This window comes from Exophiala aquamarina, assembly GCF_000709125.1.
Source record: "Exophiala aquamarina CBS 119918 chromosome Unknown aczIA-supercont1.3, whole genome shotgun sequence".
NCBI lineage: Eukaryota > Fungi > Ascomycota > Eurotiomycetes > Chaetothyriales > Herpotrichiellaceae > Exophiala > Exophiala aquamarina.
The window spans coordinates 1,163,430-1,186,939 of record NW_013550585.1 but is presented as its reverse complement, the minus strand read 5'-3'; the positions used below and the strand labels follow the sequence as shown (position 1 = coordinate 1,186,939).

The 23,510-nt window shown below is 51.6% G+C and overlaps 5 protein-coding genes across 5 annotated transcripts; 3 read left to right on the top strand and 2 right to left on the bottom strand.

Annotated features, from left to right (window-relative positions):
* Positions 1–1,098: 1,098 nt before the first annotated feature.
* On the bottom strand, positions 1,099–6,696 carry A1O9_04019 (fatty acid synthase subunit alpha; the record flags this gene model as incomplete). The annotated part of the gene is made up of 1 exon (XM_013406311.1): positions 1,099–6,696. The coding sequence occupies one exon, from the start codon at positions 6,694–6,696 to the stop codon at positions 1,099–1,101; it is 5,598 nt and encodes a 1,865-aa protein (XP_013261765.1).
* Positions 6,697–8,229: 1,533 nt separating this feature from the next.
* A1O9_04018 (uncharacterized protein) lies at positions 8,230–14,496 on the top strand (the record flags this gene model as incomplete). Its single annotated transcript, XM_013406310.1, has 1 exon — positions 8,230–14,496. The coding sequence occupies one exon, from the start codon at positions 8,230–8,232 to the stop codon at positions 14,494–14,496; it is 6,267 nt and encodes a 2,088-aa protein (XP_013261764.1).
* Positions 14,497–17,041: 2,545 nt separating this feature from the next.
* Positions 17,042–19,210, top strand: A1O9_04017 (uncharacterized protein; the record flags this gene model as incomplete). Its single annotated transcript, XM_013406309.1, has 1 exon — positions 17,042–19,210. One exon carries the CDS (start codon positions 17,042–17,044, stop codon positions 19,208–19,210), a length of 2,169 nt encoding a protein of 722 aa, XP_013261763.1.
* A 1,143-nt stretch (positions 19,211–20,353) lies between these two features.
* A1O9_04016 (uncharacterized protein) lies at positions 20,354–21,806 on the bottom strand (the record flags this gene model as incomplete). The annotated part of the gene is made up of 2 exons (XM_013406308.1): positions 20,354–20,666; positions 20,737–21,806. The coding sequence occupies 2 exons, from the start codon at positions 21,804–21,806 to the stop codon at positions 20,354–20,356; spliced, it is 1,383 nt and encodes a 460-aa protein (XP_013261762.1).
* A 387-nt stretch (positions 21,807–22,193) lies between these two features.
* On the top strand, positions 22,194–22,634 carry A1O9_04015 (methylated-DNA-protein-cysteine methyltransferase like protein; the record flags this gene model as incomplete). Its single annotated transcript, XM_013406307.1, has 1 exon — positions 22,194–22,634. One exon carries the CDS (start codon positions 22,194–22,196, stop codon positions 22,632–22,634), a length of 441 nt encoding a protein of 146 aa, XP_013261761.1.
* Positions 22,635–23,510: the final 876 nt, after the last annotated feature.

Here is a 23,510-nt window from a genome sequence, read left to right as displayed (position 1 = left end):
GCAAGTAGATCAGCGCTGAAAGTTAGCAGGGAGTAACTCTTCCACGAACGAGCACAGGAACGGACAAGAGCTTGGGTTGAGCTGCTGTAGATGACGGAGCTCTGAATGAGCAACAGCCTTTTAACTTTAACAGACATTTCGGAGCTCCCCTCGTAGCTTCGCTCGTAAATACTACCCCACCATTTTGTAGCTCATGGTAAGGTTCTGGTGGCATGAAGGAAGAGGCTCAAGCGGCTGATGGACGCGCGAGCTGCCAAACATTTTCCAGACGGCTCTTCTCTCGGCCAAATAATTTTTTGTGTAAGAAAGGCCGAGTAAGCGGGGATTCGCTTCCTTAGCTGCGCATAATATTTTCCCTCCAATCCATGTGATGGAATCCAAGAATTGGAGGTGAAAAGTAATCTCTAGGAATGATTTACTTGTTCTCCCAGATTGAAGCTGCTTTTGCGGGGTAGAGGGCTTCCAAAGCTAATGAGACAGATGTGGTAACAGCCAGTCAACAGGAAGCAGAGCGAGGGCCAAGAGGGCCGAGAGGCCCCAGCTTTGAGGAAAACTTATCACGCCATGCAGATGAAAGGGCAGTCGTGATTAGATCGTTGCCGAGGAGCTATCGCATGTTCCCAGCAACCGTGACAAGTGAGATGACACCGGATCTGAAACAGATCTTGCAGGGAATGTGATCGGGTAATTCGTTACGTGCACACACACCTACCTACCTACAGTAGGAAGGCAGGTATATTCGGACAAGAAGTGAAGTTGGTAAAATTGTTTCGTCCTCATGTACTCGCCCTGCTGTGAACGGTAGGACAGGGTCCCTCTTTTCGCAAAGACGATATGATAGTGAACGATGGATTAACTATGAACACAGTTACTAATTCTATCGTGCCTCGGGACGTGCCAGTAACGTAGTGGCGGATATCGAGGCTCATCTGTCCTTTTCAGTAGTATCATAACTCCAACTCCAGCCCATTGAAAAAACACTTGCTTGCTCCAAAACAAAACAAAAGGAACGCTCCCGTCACACACTTATTGAACATGCCCTGACCTCATTCCCCTTGCTAGAATGCCTCGATTTGTACACGTCTCACCGTCTTTCCCTCAGAAAGCGGAGACGGCGACAGCAATCGCTTGGCTATCGCTATGGCTGATGCTAACGTTCACATTCTTGACACCCGCCTCGTTTGCAGCTTTTAGCGCGGCACCATGCAGAGAGACCTTGGGGGCTCCATTCTCGTCGCTGAGAATCTCAATGTCGTATAGTGGGGCTCCAGCTCCCTTGCTGCACACACCTAACGATTTGAAGACGGCCTCCTTTGCACTCCATCGGCCAGCAAAGGATGCCTGAGGAGATGCTGTTTTGCTGCAGTAGGCTCGCTCCTTCTCAGTGAAATTCCTCTCCACGAAGGTTTCGTTCTCAATGTTGACAGCAAGAATGTCCTCGACGTCAACGCCAACCTTAGATCCCTCGGCGGCAGTGGCTTTGGCTAGTGATTCAAGCATAGCCTTGGTCTCCACAGCTCCAGGGCCGAGGTTTTGCTTGGGTGGAGCAGGTTTGTAGGTGAGTTCACCAGACTTTTTGTCAGCAATCACTCTTTGGTCTGGATTCAAGAAGACCTTCTGCATGATATCATCAGCATATGGGGCGTCAGTCTTGGCGACAAACAAAGTGTTGTTGATCATGCCGTTGTGGAAGTATCGGTAAGCCCTCTTTTGTCTTGCCTCTACCTTGGTTTTATACCGCTGGAAGTCGGCTTCATCCAATGTAGCAAAGAGATACTTGGGATGAATACCAATTGCCTGGGCACCCTTTTGTCCGAAACCGAAGGATGTTACCGAGAAAGCCTTGACTCCATCAGTCTGAAGTGTTCGGCTAGGATAGACGATGTAATCAAATTTCTCCATCACTTGATCAACATTGTCGGCGTTCCGATTGCCAGGCACGAGACCACTATTGAGGACTTGCAAACATCCGTTGAACATCCATGCACCGGCCGCACCTTTGGGGTGACCAGTCAAGTACTTTTGGAAAATACCCAATACAGCATTGCCCTTCTTGCGGCCAAGATGCTTCATCTGTTGGCAAATCACGTCTGACTCGTTCTTGTCATTAGCCACTGTGGAGGTTCCGTGGAAGGATGCAACATCAAGGTCATCAATTGTAAGACCCCACGTGGCCAGGGCACCACGTAGAGGAGCAATCGTAGAGTCTTGTCTCCAGAAGTTATTGCCCAAGCTATATTGTGCTTCCTTTTCTTGCTTCTTGGCTTGAATTTCGATATGAGCAGCGCGTTCTTCCATGTATTCGGCCTCATTGAAGCCGAAGCCAACCTGGGACTTCATAGCTGCAACTTCTTCGTTCAGATACAGAAGCTCGGACTCTTGCCAATTCTTGATGGCCTTTCTCCTCAGGTCAAGCTGTCTCCTGCGGTAGTTGATATCAAGAAGAGGCGATGGGTATTTGCTAGGGTTCTCACGAGCAGTGGTGAGAACACCTTGACCAGGGGCAGGTACAGATCGGCCAATCTTGTCGGTTGCCGTGGTGGTCAGACCAAGGATACCATAGATTGGTGTACCCATGTCCAAAGCAAGGCGAGCAGACATGATGATTTGCATACCGCAACCTTGGGATTCCATGAAACCATTGCGAGTGGTCGTGGTCGGTCGGGACATTTCCTTTGGCGTGCGTCCGTGAGCAAATTCGTCCTCGGCGTTGCTAGTAGCCTTCATGTTGGCAAATTCGTAGGAGCCTTCCTCCTGGAAGTCATCGAACCCACCGACAAAGCAGACACGGGCCTTGCCTTCAACAATAGTCTCGTAGCCAATGTCAATGGATTCAACAGCAGTAGCACAAGCACCAACTGGTGTCTTGATAGGACCAGTAGAGGACAAAAGCAACATGTTCACCCATGCAGCCATGGTGTTGATAAAGGATTCTTGCAGAATATCTTTCTGCACAGGCTTGTCCATGAATCGGTCCTTGTACATGCCTCGAAGCGCGGTAGTACCACCAATCCCTGAGCCGACACAATTGCCGACCTCAGAAAGATGCACATACTTGTAAAACTCATATGGATCTGTAATGCCTGCTGCCAAGAGTGACTCAACAGTGCAGACCAAGACAAATAGGGTGACCTGGTCAACTTGGGAAATGATATCGTCGGGGATACCGTAGTGCTTGGCATTCCAACCAGTTGGGATTTGTCCAGCTACAAGACGGTCAAACTTAAGGGCCTTGGGAATGAGCAAAGTAGCGCCCTTCTTCAAACGAACTGTGTACTCCCCGGATTCGAGTTCGAAGATCTCCACTTTGTCTCCATGTTGACGCTTGAACTCTTCAGCGGTCTCCTTGGAAGCTTCAAATTGATCAAGGTCTTCCTCAATCTGAATCTCCTGGAGGAGCTGCTTCTTCTTGGGATCGTAGCCGTTGAACAATTCAGGCTCAATAAGACGAATGCCAGAATGCTCAAGAATCTCCTTCTCATACTTGGCTTTGATATCTTTGTCATCGACGGGCTCGCTAGTCTTGGCATCAACCCAGCCAGAGTATGATTTGCCTTTGAGGGGCCCGTTGTGATTCTTGATGAGGCCAGTCATCCAAGCCATCTCAACACATCCTTCCAGGGAAAACTTGCCATATGCCTCCATTTCCCATCGAGTACGAGAGTTGCCCCAAGGACCCACTTCGGAGAAACCAGTGACAACTACAACTTTGTCGAGATCAACCATGCCCTTGAGGCGACCATTGAGGGGCTCGACGTCCTGCTTCCAATCTGGCAGGTCGGGGAATTGAAATTTGATGTTTGCACGGGGCTCGATTGTAACTTTCTTGTAGAGAGCTTCACTGTCTTCACCATTGACGACCTTATTTTCAAGAGCAGTCTCCTTGGTGACAGCCTGGCGGATAGCGCTAGTCTCCATGATCTCCGCACGAAGCTTGCTCATCAGCTCTTTCAGATCAGGCAAGAATTGTAAACCACCGTTCAAGTCCGCAAACACGGGCTCATTCTGGCAAAGGTCAACAATTGCTGGTGACATCAAACCAAGCAAGTTGAAGGCCATTTCTTGTTGGGAGAAGGTTCGGACGCCGTACTTCTCAACACCATCGGCGACAACGTTGTTGCCGCTCATGAGGCCAGTTCCACGAGTCCAACCAATCACAGCACCACAGATAGTGAGGTAATCACCCCAGCTCTCTGAGTACCAGCGATTGAATAAAGTCTCAAGAGCGAGCTTGGATTCCGAGTAGAGACCGTCGTTTCCGAAGGTGCCGTGGTTGGGTGACAGGGGCAACATCACTTGTGCTGGACGACTGTTGAATCCGCTCTCGAATTTTTTGGCCTTGACGGAACCAAGCAGGCGGATCAGGTTAGTCAACATAATGCGGTGAGCCAATTCAGATTTGGAATCAATGCTGTCAATCTCACGGCCATTCTCGGGGATGGCAGCGAAAGGAATGATGAAATCGAGATCCCAACCAAGTCCTTTCTTGCTATCATAGATATAGTCGATGAGAGCTTCGACATCCTGCTTGCTACCCTGGTTGAAAGGGACAACAACCAGTTGGGCGCCGCGACCACCGAAGCGAGCATACATGGATTGATAGTACTCAGTGACTTCACGAGAGTACCTGCTAGTTGTAACGACAACTTTAGCGCCACCACTAATGAGGCCTTGTAGAACTTCAGCACCAATTGACCCAGCGCCGGCACCCGTCATCAGAGCCATCTTGCCTTGGAAGGTGAGTCCAGATTTGGCTGCTTTCTCGAGCTCTTCGAGGTAGACACCGGTGAGCTTCTTGCTATAGTCCCATCCATGCTCCTCCTTCTTCTTGAGGTGCAAGAAGGGGATGGTTTCGGTCTTGCCTTGCTTGACAGTGCCATTCATTGCAGCACGAGTCAGGGCACCATTGCGGCCCGGTTTCTTCAAGTCGCCATTCTCCTGTGGCATGATTTGTGATTCATTCATAGCCAAGGCTCGGATGACGTCCTTGTAGAGGTTGTTGAATTGAAGTTGAGATGATTTAGAAAGCTTGTGTTGCTTGCGAATTAATTTGTAGACATTGCGAAGATCGTTCTGGACCTTGGTGCGATTGCTATACTCCGAGATCTTGCCACCGTCTGACATCTCACGAACATAGTGCTCAAGCTTGCGAGCGCTCTGGCGCGGGACTTCCTGGTAGTCAAGGTTGCCTCGGGCATCAACCGTGGTCTGTGGTCCAGTCGGTACTGAAACATCCTTGTAGACAGGTGCCTCGTTGAGAACATCTTTGCAGTTCTCAATAAGCTGCTCACCCAGCTCCTTGGCGAGTTTGTAGGTCTCTCCACGCTCAGTAGGGCAGTTATCGATATGGTATTGCATGTACTCGATGAGAGTGGGGTTTGATCTGTTCATGATGCGAATGCACTGGCTGACAATCTCTCGGTCGACCGCCTTGAGACGACCGAAGATGATGTCATAGTACATGCTCAGGGCGTCCTGGCGAGCCCAATTCCAGGATGAATCGTATACACGAGCCTTGAGGGCACTGAAAGATGGCTCGATTCCGGCGGCATAGAATTCTCCGTGCTCGACGTTCCAAAGATCAAGCTGGGCCTGTAGAGCCTTGTTGTTCTCTTGGGAGCCGATGAAAGCCTTGTCGCCAGAGCGCAGGTCCATCTTCAGATAACGAGCAAATAGTTCGAGTTGCTGCTTAAATAGTGCTCGTTGATCTTTAGTTAAGGCGTCGATAGCAGCAGGATCCATCATCATTCCTGCGCCAGTGCCGCCAGCCGCACCCCCAGTGGCTTGGGCAGTGGAAAGGCTGATACCAGCAATGGTAGCATACTTCTGAGCAACATCGCCCAGATATGTCTTAGCATCATTCTCAGAGCCCAACCGAGAGGCGGGTTCCATTGTCAAGGCAAGCAGGAGTGCACCATCTTGCCGACCAGCGCCCAGCCCAAATGCAGTCTCCAAGTGTTTTCTGACAGCCGTGATATTGAAACCACCGGGCATTTTCGAAGAGACCAAACGAGCAATGAGGGATTGTGACTGTTTGCCCAACTGGCCGTTGAACGTAGACTGCATGGCGGAACCTAGTTCGTCCAAAGGAGTGTCTTCTGGCTTTTCGGGTGTGGAGCCGAATTCTTTACCGAGATCGCCCAAGATCTCGTTCTGGAGGGTAGACTTGCCCCCGACAAGGTCTTTTATAGCTTTGCTGAGGGGGATTTCCGTGAGTGGTTTCTTCAGTTTCTGGGCGACCAAAGCCCTCAGAATATCGACAGCTCCGACGGGAGCGTCAGCGACAGCAGCGGCCGGGCCGGCGCTGGGGGGTGGTGCAGGGGCCGCAGCTGCAGCTGGAGCAGCTTGGGCAGGTGTTGGCGCAGCGGGAGCAGCAGAGGAAGAGGCGGCGGCGGGAGCCGGCTCGTCCTCGACTGGATCGACATCGTAGTAAATCTCTTTCAAGTCTTTGTTATATGCCAAAACTGATCTCTGCACGGAGGTGGCTGCGTCGTATGCTTCATACTTTGAGGCCAGGGTTCTCTTTGCCATTCCACCGAGAGTGTCTGCTGGGCCAATCTCGACTATTCTCTCGGTCCTGTTGGCCTCGAGAATGACATCTTGGGTCTCAATCCACCTGACCGGCGAGGCGAACTGATATGCTAGAAGCTCGACGAGGAGCGTATGGGCGAGCTCCTGCTCGATTTCGGGACGCATTGTGACGGGATGCGGATTAGAGGATCGAGGATGATGAGGGTAGTGGGTATATAGGTCGGGGCCCAATGCTGAATGAAGTGAATCAGAGCAAAGGGGGAGTACTTAGCACAGGTGGAAGATAGAGAGGGAACTGTGCGATGGTGGTGTGCAAACCAAATGCTTGAACGGATTGAGATAGATGAACGTAGAGAGGGAGTGAGTTGGAGTGCGTGGGGAGAGTAAGTGAAGGAAGTGGCTGTTTGATGAAGGGTTCAAGTTTCGGAAGGAGTACTAATCAATCAGTACGAGGACAAGGACTGGATTGACGGACAAGAGGGTTGGATTGATATGATCCCAGAAGAGGACAAGCGGCAAGGTGAGGATGATGCAGTCAAGATGGTTGGGAAGCAAGTCAGTGTTTGGTATGGCGGAGTGGAAAAAAAGTTTCAATGGACGGGGATCCTGGATGAGCGGTTTACGAGGTGGGCTTTACAACTTATTTCCGCCAAATGGGCAGCTCAGTGGCCCGTCTCACGTGTCACTAGTGCTGTACAATACCTGTCATTTCAAGCTCCTGGGTGGCTGTTCCTGTTGAGAAAAAGGTGGAGAGTTGGCCGGGCTGGCAAAAGGGACCCCAGCACCCCCGCCAGATTCGAACGACTTGGAGTCCAGGCTGATGTCTTGGGGTCAATATTGGTTTGCCCGAGGCAAATAACGAAGTCCTCGAACTCCCTCCATCCCCAGACTTGCTGCTAGCTTCAGGACACTGTGTACAATAGAACGGACAGTCCAGTGCATACTAATCAAGAATTACTGATCATACGAAATACGCCGCCCCATCGGTTCCAGCGCCGTATCCTCTGCCTGTGTATGGTCGTCCTCGTCGTAGCTTGTCGCTACCATTCCAATCTCGCTGTCTGTGCACGGTAGTCCCTTAGTGCATGTTAGTATCTGCTAAGTGGCAGGTTGGGATGATGACGCTGCTAGTGGCACCCGAGCGACCGTCCCTGCAGCAGCGCCGCCGCCTCCGCGAGCCCACCACTTTTTGGTTGGATTCTAGTGCGTTAATGGGGGAATTCCCAGTCTTCCCGTTGGCTGCTTAGGGCAGCATCCCTGTCTTTTCGGCAGGTCTGACGGCCGCCCGGAAAACTTCTTTGAATTCAACAAGCGTTGCTCCAACTTCAATCGCCCGCCTTTTTTTGCATGAAGCATCAACCAAACGCTCTTGGTCCCTGCTATCTACCCGTATCTTGCTGTACCTAGTAATCCATCCAACAATCGACTCTTGATTCTGTCGCAATAACTAATCCTCAATCCTGCACATCTGTTCTCACTCTCTCATCACTTCCTCCCCTATATCCCCGCTCCTTGTTTGGATTCCAAGCAACTGTTCTACAGCGACATACAACTACTGCTCGTACTATTGCTCCTACCACATATCTAGAAGAGCTCCCCCCTTCATTCCAGCGTCCTCACACATCCTTGACGACCCAAGTGGCATTAGCTTGCTCACTTTCTACCTAATTAGCCTCTTCCACATAGCCATCAGCCACCATGTATTCAGGTGGTGCGACCGGCACACACACTCCTCGATCCTCCCAGAATCTGAGGCCTCTCATTCTCACGCATGGCTCTCTCGATTACGCCTTCCTGATACCCACTGCTCTCCATTTCCAAGCATCACAGCTGAAAGATGCCTTCAATGCTTCTCTCCCCGCACCCACAGACGAATTGGCACAGGACGATGAGCCCTCGTCCAACGCCGAGTTGGTCGCTCGTTACATTGGCTTCATTGCCGCTGAAGTTGATGATGACGAGGAGGCTGCTGGCTTTGTCGAGGTTCTAAAAGTCGTTCTGAATGAATTTGAGCGATCCTTCATGCATGCCAACGATGTCCATGCTTTGGCTGCCTCTCTCCCTGGAATCACTGCAAAGAAGCTGGTTGTTGTACAATGTTATTATGCTGGCCGAGCCGCAGTTGCAAGACCGATCAAACCCCATGACTCCGCCCTCCTCAGAGCTGCTGATGACGAGGAAGCCAGCATCTACACTGTTTTCGGTGGCCAGGGCAACATTGAGGAATATTTCGACGAACTAAGAGAAGTCTACACCACGTACCCATCTTTCGTCAGAGACTTGGTCGAGTCCTCTGCCGAACTGCTGCAAAGTCTGGCTAGAAGCCCGAAGGCAGATAAATTTTACACCAAAGGCCTCGATATCCTGGGCTGGTTGGCAGACCCCGATTCTCAGCCAGACACTGACTATCTTGTCTCCGCACCCGTCAGCCTGCCGTTGATCGGCCTGGTCCAGCTTGCACACTACCAAGTCACCTGCAAGGTTCTAGGGAGAACACCAGCTGATGTCAATGAGCGCTTCAACGGTACTACTGGCCATTCCCAGGGCGTGGTCACCGCTGCGGCTATTGCTACCGCCACGTCATGGGAAAGCTTCGCCAGAGCCGCCAAGGAAGCCATCACCATGCTCTTCTGGATTGGAATGCGCAGTCAGCAGGCCTATCCTCGAACCAGTCTTGCCCCCTCCATCCTCCAAGACTCGACTGAGGCCGGTGAGGGAATGCCCACCCCTATGCTCTCTGTTCGAGACCTCTCCAAGAAGCAACTTCAGGAGCACATTGATGCAACCAACGAGCACCTGCCAACCGATCGTCATATTGCCATCTCTCTGATCAACAGCGCTCGTAATTTCGTCGTCACCGGGGCACCAATTTCTCTGCACGGTCTCAACCTTCGACTCCGCAAAGTCAAGGCTCCAACTGGCTTGGATCAGAACAGAATTCCTTATACCGAACGTAAAGTTCGTTTTGTTAACCGATTCTTGCCCATCACCGCTCCCTTCCACAGCCCCCTGTTGACAGAGGCCTACAAACACATCCTCGAAGATTTGAGCGACATCAAGATTCCAGCTTCTCGATTGACCATTCCTGTCTTTGACACAAATACTGGCGAAGACTTGCGAGCATCCCAGGACAAGGATATTGTTCCTGCTCTTGTGCGTATGATCACACAGGATCCAGTCCACTGGGAACAAGCCACTGTCTTCCCAGGTGCATCCCACATCCTCGATTTTGGTCCTGGTGGTATCTCGGGCCTCGGCGTGTTGACCAACCGCAACAAGGATGGCACAGGTGTGCGTGTCATTCTTGCTGGCGCTATGGATGGCACCAACGCCGAGGTTGGCTATAAACCAGAGCTCTTTGACCGTGATGAAGAGCACGCCGTCAAGTATGCAATCAACTGGGTCAAGGAACACGGCCCCAGGTTGGTCAAGACTTCGGTTGGTCAGATCTATGTCGATACCAAAATGTCTCGATTGCTAGGTGTCCCTCCTTTGATGGTAGCCGGTATGACTCCCTGCACAGTCCCCTGGGACTTTGTCTCTGCAACCATGAACGCTGGTTATCATATCGAATTAGCTGGCGGCGGTTACTACAATGGCAAGAGTATGACCGAGGCTCTGACGAAGATTGAAAAGGCCATCCCACCTGGACGAGGTATCACCGTCAATTTGATCTATGTCAACCCTCGTGCAATGGGTTGGCAAATCCCTCTCCTAGCTCAGCTCCGAGCTGATGGTGTTCCCATCGAGGGCCTGACCATTGGTGCCGGTGTCCCTTCGATCGAGGTTGCCCAGGAGTATATCGACACTCTTGGCATCAAGCACATCGCCTTCAAACCTGGTTCAATGGATGCTATTCAAGCCGTGATCAACATCGCAAAGGCCAACCCCACTTTCCCCGTTATTCTTCAATGGACCGGTGGTCGTGGTGGTGGTCATCACTCTTTTGAGGACTTCCATCAACCCGTCCTACAAATGTATGGTCGTATTCGAAAGTGCCAAAACATCATTCTCGTGGCAGGAAGTGGCTTCGGGGGCTCCGAGGATACATACCCATATCTTACAGGCACCTGGGCTGGCAAATTTGGATATCCTCCAATGCCCTTCGATGGCGTGCTTTTCGGTAGTCGCATGATGACGGCTAAAGAGGCTTACACCTCCACCAACGCCAAGAAGGCCATTGTAGAAGCCGAAGGCGCTGATGACAGCCAATGGGAGAAAACCTACAAAGGTCCTACTGGAGGCGTCATCACCGTGAGATCGGAGATGGGTGAGCCAATCCACAAGTTGGCTACTCGAGGTGTCAAGTTCTGGGCAGAAATGGATCAGAAGATTTTCAGCTTGGACAAGAAGAAGCGTGTTGCTGAGCTTAAGAAGCAACGTGAGCACATCATCAAGAAGTTGAACGATGACTTCCAGAAGGTTTGGTTCGGCCGCAACTTTGCTGGCGAGACCGTTGACCTTGAAGACATGACTTATGCCGAGGTGGTTCGCCGCATGGTTGACCTCATGTACATCAAGCATCAATCTCGTTGGATTGAGGTCTCTCTCCGAAACCTTACAGTCGACTTCATTCGCCGTGTGGAGGAACGCTTCACCACTGGTGCTGGCAAGCCATCTCTGATCCAGAGCTATGCGGAGTTCGAGAATCCTTTTGAACCACTCGAAAAGGTTCTTGCGGCATATCCCGAGGCAGAGAGCCAGTTGATCAATGCACAAGACGTTCAGCATTTCTTGCTGTTGTGCCAGCGTCGTGGTCAGAAACCTGTTCCCTTTGTACCATCGCTGGATGATAACTTTGAATTCTGGTTCAAGAAGGATTCTCTGTGGCAATCTGAGGATTTGGACGCCGTGGTTGATCAGGATGTTGGTCGAACCTGCATTCTCCAAGGACCCATGGCTGCTAAGTATTCAACCAAGATTGATGAGCCTGTCAAAGACATCTTGGATGGCATTACCAACGACCACATCCAAGGCCTTGTCAACGATGTCTACGGCGGCCGGGAATCCTCTGTTCCCGTTGTTGAATATTTCGGTGGCAAGATCATCAGCTCTCCTGAGAGCGTGACCGAGCTCGATGGCGTTACAGTTATTCCCGATGGCAGTCGGATTACGTACCGCCTGTCTTCCTCGCCTTCGGCAACCTTGCCTAGCATTGATGACTGGATTCAGTTACTCGCTGGCAAGAGTTACTCGTGGAGGCATGCCTTGTTTACCACCGATGTGTTTGTCCAGGGTGCTCGATACCAGAACAACCCTTTGAAACGCATTTTGGCTCCTACCCGTGGTCTGACTGTTGAGATTGCACACCCTAAAGACCCCAGTAAGACCAGCATCGTTGTCAAAGAGCCGTCTCAATCTGGCAAGGCTGTCAAGACACTAGATATCAATCTCGTTGGCAAGAATGAAATCCTCATGAACATGTGGGAAGAACGCACAGCCGAAGGTGGAGCGGTAGCATTGCCATTCAAGTTCGTCTACCATCCTGAAACGGGCTATGCGCCAATCCACGAGGTGATGGAAGGACGCAATGATCGCATCAAGGAATTCTACTACCGAATCTGGTTTGGTGAGAAGGACGTACCGTTTGACACTCCGACCACGAACAAATTCGACGGTGGCAAGGCAACAGTCGTCACCCAGGACATTGCTGATTTCGTCCACGCAGTTGGTAACACTGGTGAAGCATTCGTTGACCGCCCTGGTAAGGAAGTCTTTGCGCCCATGGATTTCGCCATTGTAGTAGGCTGGAAAGCCATCACCAAACCCATCTTCCCCCGTGCCATTGATGGCGATTTGCTCAAGCTTGTGCATCTCTCCAACGGATTCCGCATGCTTCCTGGCGCTGAGCCCTTGAAGGTTGGCGACGAGCTTCATACCTCTGCTCGAATCAATGCCGTCATCAACCAAGAAGCCGGAAAGATGGTCGAAGTCTGCGGTACCATCACCCGTGACGGTAAGCCCGTCATGGAAGTGACAAGTCAATTTCTGTACCGTGGAAACTACACCGATTACGAGAACACCTTCCAACGCAAGGATGAGACACCTGTTCAGATCACTCTTTCGTCTTCGAAGGATGTGGCTGTTCTCCGATCCAAGGAATGGTTCCAACTCGACGAGCCGGATATTGACCTGCTTGGCCAGACGTTGACCTTCCGCCTGTCGAGTTTGGTTCGATTCAAGAACAGGAATGTCTTCCAGAGCGTCGAAACCGTGGGCCAAGTTCTCTTGGAATTGCCTACCAAAGAGATAATCCAAGTCGCTTCGGTTGAATACGACGCTGGTGTTTCTCATGGCAACCCTGTTGTTGACTATCTGCAGCGACATGGCCAAACAATTGAGCAGCCAGTGAACTTCGAGAACGCCATCCCTCTCAGCGGCAAAACGCCACTGTCTCTGAAGGCGCCAGCCTCCAACGAGACATATGCCCGTGTTTCCGGTGACTACAACCCCATTCACGTGTCTCGCATTTTTGCTAGCTATGCCAATCTACCCGGCACCATCACGCACGGTATGTACTCGAGTGCAGCCGTTCGAAGCCTTGTGGAGACATGGGCCGCGGAGAACAACATCGGTCGTGTTCGCAGCTACCATGTATCTCTCGTTGGTATGGTTCTGCCCAATGATGATCTCGAAGTCAAACTCGAGCACGTGGGTATGGTTGCTGGTCGCAAGATTATCAAGATTGAAACGAGCAACAAGGAGACTGGCGACAAAGTCCTTCTTGCCGAGGCGGAAGTTGAACAGCCTGTCTCGTCCTATGTCTTCACTGGGCAAGGATCTCAAGAACAGGGTATGGGCATGGACCTGTATGGGCGCAGCGAGGTTGCGAAGGAGGTTTGGGACCGAGCTGATCGTCACTTCATGGATAATTATGGCCTTTCCATCATTAATATTGTGAAGAACAACCCCAAGGAGCTGACGATTCACTTTGGTGGGCCTCGCGGCAAGGCCATCCGTCAGAACTACATGGCAATGACGTTTGAAACGATCAACGCGGACGGGTCTGTCAAGTCTGAGAAGATTTTTAAGGAAATCGATGAGAACACGACTTCTTACACGTACCGATCGCCGACTGGTCTGCTCTCTGCCACCCAATTCACGCAGCCAGCGTTGACGCTGATGGAGAAGGCCAGCTTTGAGGATATGCGGTCCAAGGGGCTGATCCAGCGTGACAGCAGCTTTGCGGGTCACTCACTGGGTGAATACTCGGCACTTGCATCGATCGCCGAGGTCATGCCTATTGAGAGTTTGGTGTCAGTTGTTTTCTACCGTGGATTGACCATGCAAGTTGCCGTGGAGCGTGACGAGCAAGGACGAAGCAACTACTCAATGTGCGCGGTCAACCCCAGTCGAATCTCCAAGACTTTCAATGAACAAGCTCTCCAATATGTTGTGGAGAACATTGCGGAGTCGACAGGGTGGTTGGTGGAGATTGTCAACTACAATGTTGCCAACATGCAGTATGTGTGCGCGGGTGATCTTCGAGCTCTGGATTGCATGACCAACGTTCTCAATGTTCTCAAGCTGCAGAAAATTGACATTCAGGCCTTGATGCAAACCATGTCGTTGGACGATGTCAAGGCACACTTGATGGAGATCATTGGAGAGTGCCGCAAGAAGACGGAAGCCAAGCCTCAACCGATTGAACTGGAGCGAGGATTTGCAGTGATTCCACTCAAGGGCATCGATGTTCCCTTCCACAGCACCTTCTTGCGATCTGGGGTGAAGCCATTCCGATCATTCTTGTTGAAGAAGATCAACAAGACGAGCATTGATCCCGCCAAGTTGATTGGCAAGTATATCCCGAACGTGACGGCCAAACCGTTTGAGATCACGAAGGAGTATTTCGAGGAAGTGTACCGTCTCACCAACTCACCACGACTGGCGAAAATTCTGGAAGACTGGGACAAGTATGAGAATGCGGGTGGCTCGGGAATTCGACGCCTTTCTACAGTGGCATGATTCGGGCGCATGTTTGGTTGCAATTGAGCTTATTGAGCGATGACGATAGCGAATTCTATCTCTTGTTGGCGTTGGAAGAAGGAAGTTCAAGAGGTGGCGCATTGCGGAGTGGATTGATTGATACGGATGGTTTTGATGCCAGAAGGGCCTCCAGAATTGCAGTATATTAGTTAGATTTACTTTTGTGTGATGTACAGATAGTGGCAAGGGCTCGTTTAGCGGCAGTTCCACTTTACTTGCCCAGACCAATGAAAAGCGGCATTCATTGCCTGGCATTGACTTCAAACTGGGCAGCCAAATTGGGATTTGGGCTTGATTGCTTCCCGCATGGAACAGTTGGCCATGTAACGCTGAAAATCGGTAGTCTATACCCTACAAGGCTTGGGCAGGCGATGTGCCGAACAGAGGCGAGGTCCTCGGTTGGGTCATGCGACTAAGGTAACGAGGACTTGGCGGGTCAAAGGAGACACGCGAAACGTGCAGGCTGGCACCGAGGGGAGATGCAGATGCAGATGGAAATGCAAATGGAGAGGAGGAGGAGGAGGAGGAGGAGGGTTCTGAACCGACGCCAAAAGAGAAATAACAAGGTCACATGCCAGTGGGGGCTGATTTAGACTACCAAGCGCTCCGTACGGAGTATGGTATAGTAGTACTCCGTAATGAGTATTGAATGATTACGATCCCTGGTCTCCGTCGCAGTAGTCCCGGGGAGCTGGGTTGATTTGGGTAGGGATGCACGGGTGAGAGCCACGCGCTGGAAGATTCTGTACTCGTATGTATGGAGTACGAGGTGGTAGCTCCCAAGCAATCTCGATACCCTATGATTTGGGAGAGCACTCGGTAGAGGGCAAACAAAGGGGACTGGCAGCGAGGGATGTCGGATGAAGGTGGAGCTGGGGAAAGGTTTGGATTTGGGAGTTCAGAGTCGACGCGCCGAAACAGCAGGATTTAGAGAGTACAGGACGGAGGACAGTACAGTCTCTATCTGGGGTGCCAATGTGTGCCCTCGTAGACCAAGACAACGAATAAAGCAATGACGGCTTTTTTGACTTTGAAAAGGAATGTTCTCTGGGCTTCCCTGCCTTCCAGATCAGCATCGTGCGGGCGGGCGGGAAGTCAGTGGGAGGGACCCTCTTGGCAGGTTGAGCTGCCAGTTATGCAAACCGCAAAAGTTATAACGCGAGGGACGTTGGAGCATGGGTAGGTCTTTTCAAGAGGTGCGATGAGTCCGTGCCATGTCGTACACTGTAGGACCGAGTCTCCGGATGAGTACTCGTAGTTCCCTAGGGCTAGGGGTGAAAAGAACTGGGCCTTTGAGCTTAACCTTACTCGTATGTTCTCGGCATGTTAGGCTGATTTAGGCTGGTGATTTACTCGACGAAGCGGTAGCCCCCCCAGGTTCTCCGTTAGGCACACGTTGAGGCTTGGGGCATGGGGACAGGCATCACCCGGGCATTACATGGGCATCGCATGATAAACCCCCGTTAAAGAAAGCATCAGAAATGCTGGGTACTCCGTACTCTTGATCCCTGTCCCCCGTCTCGACCATCCCCCAATCCCTGCCAAATCTGCAGGGCTCAAGAACGCCTCGGGCGTATCAACTCCAACATGAATGTTGCTGTCGGCGTCTCCACGTTCCAACTGCATCTGCCACCATCAGATGCTCCTTCGCCATTCGCTCTTTAGCCTGGTTCGCCTCCCTCTCCTTTCCCACCGTTGCAATCAAATCAACTCGACGTTCGACCGGCGCAATGGGCGCACACAAAAGGCAAACTACACTACATCAGGTCCCTACTAGGGTTGAGGCAATTTGGCCTATCCTACGAGTACCACTCACCTTGGACATTGTCTCTGGTCCGCCCAACTCAATGCAATGGCCCGTCCTACTCCTCCCTCCCCTGGGTCCTCCCCGACGGATCATCATGTTTATGTTCCCATTGCTGTTCCTGTTCCTGGTGCTGGTGGTGGCCCTGGTCCTAGACGAACCGGCTCGCATTAGTTGAAGTTGATGCATTGGGCACTTGCGACGGTCCTCCGTAAAGGATAGTCCCTCTGTCTCTGTTACGTCTCGTCAATCAATCACTCCCCTCGGTCCTCTTATCCCATGTGCTCGTCTCCATCCATGCCTTGCGCCCAGCATGAACGTCGACCTCGAGCCTGATCTCCTCTGATTTTCGACTTGATTCAAATACTGCCCACCCGCAGCCGTTGCGCCATGCACTGATCCTGGACCATCCTACCAAACTCGACGCGATCGAAGCCCTCGCCCATTCTCGCCAGAACGGCAATCAGGCTGAGATGGACATCGCATCGCTTGTGCGCTCAGGTCAGTAAGGCTAGCTATCATACCATACCATACCATGCCATTCCCGATATCTGGGTGGCCCCATCTTCCGTCTCGCCTCACGACAGCTTCGAGAACCCAGACCAAACTGACTGACACATCCTACGAACAGTGCTTGCGGCATTCGAAGATGCCAGCAAACTCGTCAAACGCATCCGCAAGGAGCGAGAAGCCAACGATGACCCCCTCCCCGACGAACCCATGCGAGACCTGCTGGACTCGCTGGTCCTGGGGCCCGTCATCGTGCGCGGACACTACGACCACGATGTCAAGAGGTTCGGCGAGCAATATGCCTGCGGCGACAGCCAGGCCCGCGAGCAGATGAAAGATGTCTTGATCAATCTGCAGATGACCCTGATCATCAACCTGCGCAGTGTCATCATGGACGACCTCCACCTCGACTTCGACGCCCTGCAGTCTGCCTCGGACGACTGTCGTGTCAATGCTGGCGTCTGTCTGGGTCAATTGTCCCAGAGGCTGTCTTCCGCCATCCACGCCCAGGCGTATTATCCTTCTTCCGCTTCCAACGTCTCAACCTTGATGCCGCCCATGTCGCCTTCCTTGGGCCATTCCAGTAGCAGGAGCACTCATTCTTCAAATGCCCCCTATCATGGCCCGCGCACCCCTGAGCCCATGTTGGATGCCTTCCAAAATATGAGCATTTCGCCTCCCGTGCGGACCGACATGATTGAGAGGAAGACGTCGACCCGCTCTGGCGGCTCCCAGGGTTCTTATAAACGCTCGGGCTACGGTCTATCACTGCCATTGCCACCAACAACCACCGAGTACGCTGGCAGTCGCACTGCTGACCCACTCGCAGCTGGCCAAAAATCAGACGAAATAGATCGCATGAGCATGCGACGGAGATCGTCTCAAGCTCTCGCTCCCGACGACAACATCTTGCTGATGTTTCCCCAACCAGACGGCCAATCGATCATAGCCGCACTGCCGAATGGCGCCGACGCGTCCGGCCAAGAGCCCCCGCCAAATACCGACAGCCTAACGAGTTCTCCAGACATCTCTCGATTCGGACCAGATGACTATCGTGATGAGCAGCTCATCAGACGCGACTGGAGACAATACTCCCATGGCACCATCTACGACATGTACCAGCCCCAATTGCCGACTGCCGAAAGGCATTCTTCCATTGCATATTTGCACAGAACCCAGGTAGCGGCACTGCCACACAATCACGGCCACGGCCACGGCACCTTCGAGCATGTTCGATATCTGCAGGAAAACGCCCGTCCGCCCCGCCCGCAACCCCGATTAGATTCCTTGTATAGATTGCCAGCGAAATCATTCCAGCCTCAGGACCAACCAAGGCAACCAAGGCAACCACGAACGAACCCAGAAATGGATATCGGGCAATGGGAGACGCACCCATCTCTCAGCCCCGCCAACCCCGTTGAGGCTCCGGCCCACATTGATAGATATGCACCAGGCCCACATACACGCGGTCCACCTTCTCCCGTAGCGAACGGCCTCCCTCCCCAACTACCAAACTCCTACCAGCACCAATCTAACGTCTCAAAACACCTCGCCCCCATAAACCCCAGCCTCGAACAAGAAGCCACCGACAGCTCACGCGCCGAATCCCTGCTCACTGTCCACTCCTCCGTCTCCGGCGGACCACCCATCTCCACCCTCTCCACCGGCACCATAACCCTCCCCACCGACAAAGACCTCCTCGGCTTCTGCAGAGGCGCCTTCCGGCTCCAAATCGGACTCGAATCCAAGGCCTTTAAAGTCGCCAATCGGCCTGTCGGCTACTCCTCGATGATCCAGTTCTGGCGCTGCGAGAAATGCTCCTTCGAAGGGCCCATGCACAACTCCGCCGTGCTCTCGGAAGGGAAGAAAAAGCAAAACTGGAAACCCGTGAAGCTATTCGACCCGAAGATCCGCACAAGTGAGAGCGGGGCGATCCGGTACAAATGGGCGTTTTTGGCGAAATGCCATGTTGTCATGAAGGGGATGGTGCCCTATGAGACTGCCCTAGGCCAGAGCGGTGCGTTTGGCACGTTCGGGTGTATTTTCTGCGCGGCGGAGGGGAAGCAGCGCGGCTGGCTGGACAAGGTCTTGAGCAGTGGCGATGGCGCGAGTCTAAAGGGGAGTGGTGCGAGCGTACGGATTGGCGGCACGTCTGCCAATACCTGGGCGAGGAAATCCGGTGGGAAGAAAGGCTGTGCAGAGCCGAATTCCACGCCGATCTTTGGAAATGTCGGCTCGTTCATGGCGCATCTCGAGGCTGTGCATCGGCCGGAGGACGGATGGCCGAATGCGGAGATGCAGGGCCGCATGAAGCTCGTTCTGGGTCGAACGGCGCCAGCGGGTGAGGATGGCTGGGACGTCAATATTGTGCCGTTTTGATGTGCGCTGTGGTCGGTATTGGTTACACAGACACCCCGTTATGCGTGTGTTTGAAAAGACTTGGGTCTGGGGACGGACCGGAGTAATGGGAATGGCACCCGCTACCTACATACTATATCGCCCCAAATGAGCCAGATCAATAGGCCAAAGATTACTGAATTACCTGGGGCCTAAGAATGGCTTGCAGCGGAATGAATGGAACGCTGACGACGATCAGCCTTGTAACGAGATTTGTGCGACGGGCCATGAGAGCGAATGGGTACAGAGCTGGGAAGGGAAGAGCCTTTAACAGAGCAGCCGTGGATGTATGCGTGTATATATCTACTCTATGTACCTACCAAGGTATACATGAAGCAAAGAGAAACGGAGCTCATCGATCTATCCATCCATCATCTTTCTCATCCGCTCGCTCGCTCACCTAGTTACTTACATACATAGCTTTGCATCCTCATTCGTCGTACCTGGCCTCCACGCCTCCCAGGTCTTCACCAATACCAGGAGGGATGACATGACAAGATGATTTGAACTACGCGAGCAACAATTTTTCCACCAAGTGGCAGACATGGCAGGCATGGTTCCTTGATACTAACCCAATGCAATGCAATGCAATGCAATGCTCGCACAATCAAGTCAAGCACACCGAGACCTCGTCTTTTTCTCTGCCCGATGTGAACAAGGCTTCGCCTCGCGCGCGGGTCGAGGAGCTTCAGCGCTGCGCTTTGGGTATGGGATGGTATGCATACGTACGTACGATGTATAGGTAGCTATTGGCCAGTGCTTGGGAATGGATGGACCGGACAACTCACTCACGTCCCCGATCGATCGGTCAGTCCTTTTTACAGATGGAAATACATCCAGGGATAAAACCTTACGTCAAACGGCGGGCCAAAGATGGCATTTCACCGAGTCAAATTCCTTGAGAAAGGCTTGATGATCACATTTTCTGGGACGAATTCTTCGTGTCTGCCGATGGGAAGCTACTGTAGAACGCTATCCAGGATTACACAAAATGCCAAATCGCCGTACAGCCTGTGAGATCCTTAGTGCAAAACATCCCAAGTACCATTTCCTGGATCAATATACCTTGCTAACCAAAAATAGCGCTGGGTTACAATCCATCTCAGCAACGAAAGAAAGTAAGCATCATGAATGAACCCTCTTCTTCTCGGGACTTCGACTCCTTGAACGATATTCCTTACTCGGGCTCCGTTGGTACTCAATCTGCTGCTGCTGGCTACCATCGCCACCGTGCCATCCCATATATGGCTGTTGTCCATACGGAGGGCCTTGTGAAATGGCACCAAACCCTGCTTGGTGATTGGGAGACTGCATGTAGGATGCCGATGGCGGTCGGAATGCAGGGTTGCCGTAGTAGTGTTCTTGTTGGCGACGGTAGAGTGTGAATGTCGCGTTGTTGACAATGAGACCAACGACAACGAGGGTGATTGTAAAAATCCTGACGGTTGATATGTTAGCTTGCATGATTGAGATAGAATAGCGGAGGAACCCAGGGTAGGATAACATACATGGTTTTAAGACTGATCGGTTCAACGAAACTGTTGAAAATCTCGGCGAACGTATGAGCACTGAGTCTCGCCCGCTTCACTGCACTAGGGTCGCGGTTCATGCAGAGTTCCCAGTTGTTGCAGACAGATTCCAGAGCTGGAAGTCTCGTATCGGCGCCGCATCGGTTGTCAACGTAGTTCTTCGAGCACGCTGCCATCTCAGCAAGTACTTCTGCCATGGCATCATCACTGGCACGATCAACATCGGCGCGTATTGTAGCGTAGAACGACCAGAACATGTAAAGGCAGCCACCGAGGATGGCAGCATTGAAGAAGACTTGCAGATATTTGGCGATGATGGACGGCGCATCAGGGTATGTGTGGATAAATGTGAACAGGCCAGTAATCCAGCCAACTTCTTGGATTGGAGGTTGTTTAGATTCCGTTGGACTGGGTGTTTGTTCATCGTCACTGTCGTCTTCTGTATTATCTCGTTTCCCAATTATCAATTGCTTGTCGAATTGCTGTGCGCGCCGACGTTTCTTGTGTATTCTCCGTACGATTGCATCGCTATGTGGCTTTCGTATCTCGCCTCTTCCTGGACTAGGAGCAAACCTTCCGTAGAAGCCAAAGAGCGAGTTGCGCTTGTTCTCGGTTTTGGTGGGACTGCTTTTAAATTCAATTGGAATTGGCTTGGCATCTGGGGTTTCTTCGTTATCTGTAGGGGCAAGTGGCGATGAATTCTCTGGTCCAGAAGAGAAGTCTATATCGAATGCCTTCCGTGGAGTGGTGAATGATGGGGCGCGGAATGGTGATGAAGGAGGTGGTGATGCTGGAGTATTTGAAAAGAAAAATGGCTGATTGTTCGGTTCGCGGAGAGATGGGAAGTTTGTCTTTTTGGGAGAGTCGAATTCCTTGTGTGTTCCTGAATCGTTTAGCATGCTTGCAGGATTGCGCGGAAGGCGAAGGGATGCCATACGCTTCTTCGCTTGAGCCTCCATGATGTGTTTATGGAATGGGGATGAGGGATCAACTGGACCATGACCTTGCCATTCAAAGTCCATGGGACTCTCGGTGCCACGAAATGCCATGGTTAAAGAGGAAAGGGGAGCCGGTGGGGGAAGAAGGACGGTTTCTACGTTTCTGGCCAGATCATGCGCTGGAGTTGGGGAAGAAGCCAGATGCAAAAGAAAGGTTGCCAGAGGATGTGATTGTGGAGATGCAGATGCAAATGCAGATGCAGATGCGGATCAAGACCAACAGGCTGCCAAGAAGTAAACAAACATCTAATCTTATCTGATCCGCTATCTTTAGTCAGCCACCCATGGGCAGTCTCCTCTACTACGTACTACTGATGTAGCCAGAAGAGCTGCATTCACGCCACTCATTCATTCCAGTCAAAGACAAGTTAAAAAGGCCTCTAATTTATACTGCATGTTAACAAGGCCACTTTGCAGCAGACACTGGATAAAGCAACCATGGTACGTGAGCAATCAGAAGAAGCGCAATGGTGGTTCCAGGCAGTCTACAGCGCGGTACAGGAAATTCCTCACGGAAAGGTGACAAGCTATTCTCACATTGCACATCTCCTGGGATTTCCTAGGCGTGCTCGTCAAGTGGGTGTCTGTTTAAAGCATCTTCCGACCTACGACCCTACAGATCCAGAGAAGTTCTTCTTTCATGGTGAAAACGTGCCTTGGCAACGGGTGGTCAATGCCAAAGGCGGTATCAGCCCACGTGGAGATGATGGGCTTGCAGCCAGTCGGCAAGCAGACAAGTTGAGAGAAGAAGGAGTCGAAGTCAATGAGGCCAGAGGGATTGAATCGCAATCAGTTGATTTGAGCCGATTTGGATGGTTTCCGAAGAGGTTGCCCAGTGAGAACGATGAGGATGACAGCGATGAGTCAGAGGGCGAATGAATCAATCAGAAGAATTCATAAGGTTCCGAAGGAATATGGTTGATATGACTGCAGCTCATGCGTAAGCTCGAATGATACCTTTACTGACAGCTTCGGGGCGACACCATCTATCTACAAGGGCTGCATTCCAGAACAACAGTGGTGGACGTCGACATCACGTCAACTCAACAACGGAGAAAAGGCATCCTCGTCGACAGCCTTTGTCAAAGGAAATAAAGGGATGGGCAATGAAGCAAGTAGAAACTTGAGAAAGCGAGAGAAAGTGTGTCTCATCTAGGGTCCCCAAGGCGCCACAGTATCCAGTGGTGCAGTGGGTTCTAACATCTGAGTCATTCCGTGCGTGACCATAATGGGGGCGAATTTCATGAAGCGTATCGCAAACGTCATTTCTTGTGTCTACGCTGGCTAATGAACGTATCCAACAAGACGACGGAAGATTTAAACCAAACACTGGGGAATCAATGGCTGAGCTGACAGTACGGCACAGTACTCGCACATTAGCATCACTACCCTTTACGGTGCAGTATATGAACAATGGTTCACTTGTAAAAAGCGTTTGTAACTGAGATTTTGGACTACAGAACTAGTTCAATAATAGCTTAAACTACGGCATGGTATATAGACATTGGCCCTCTGGCTGAGATAGTGTTTTAGAACATAGACTCTACTACTAAAAATTAGCCAAAGGATGATAATACTTACGGTGCAGTATACTGACATTAGTTCAAACTACGGTGGGGTATATATACAAGCCTTGCTAGTTATTATTCCGCAAGTCCGCCTAACTTCATTAATTAACTTCAGGTCGCGCTTACATACTAACTGTATTAACTATCGCTAGGCTATAGTCTACTGATAATGATTGTATTCCAGGCA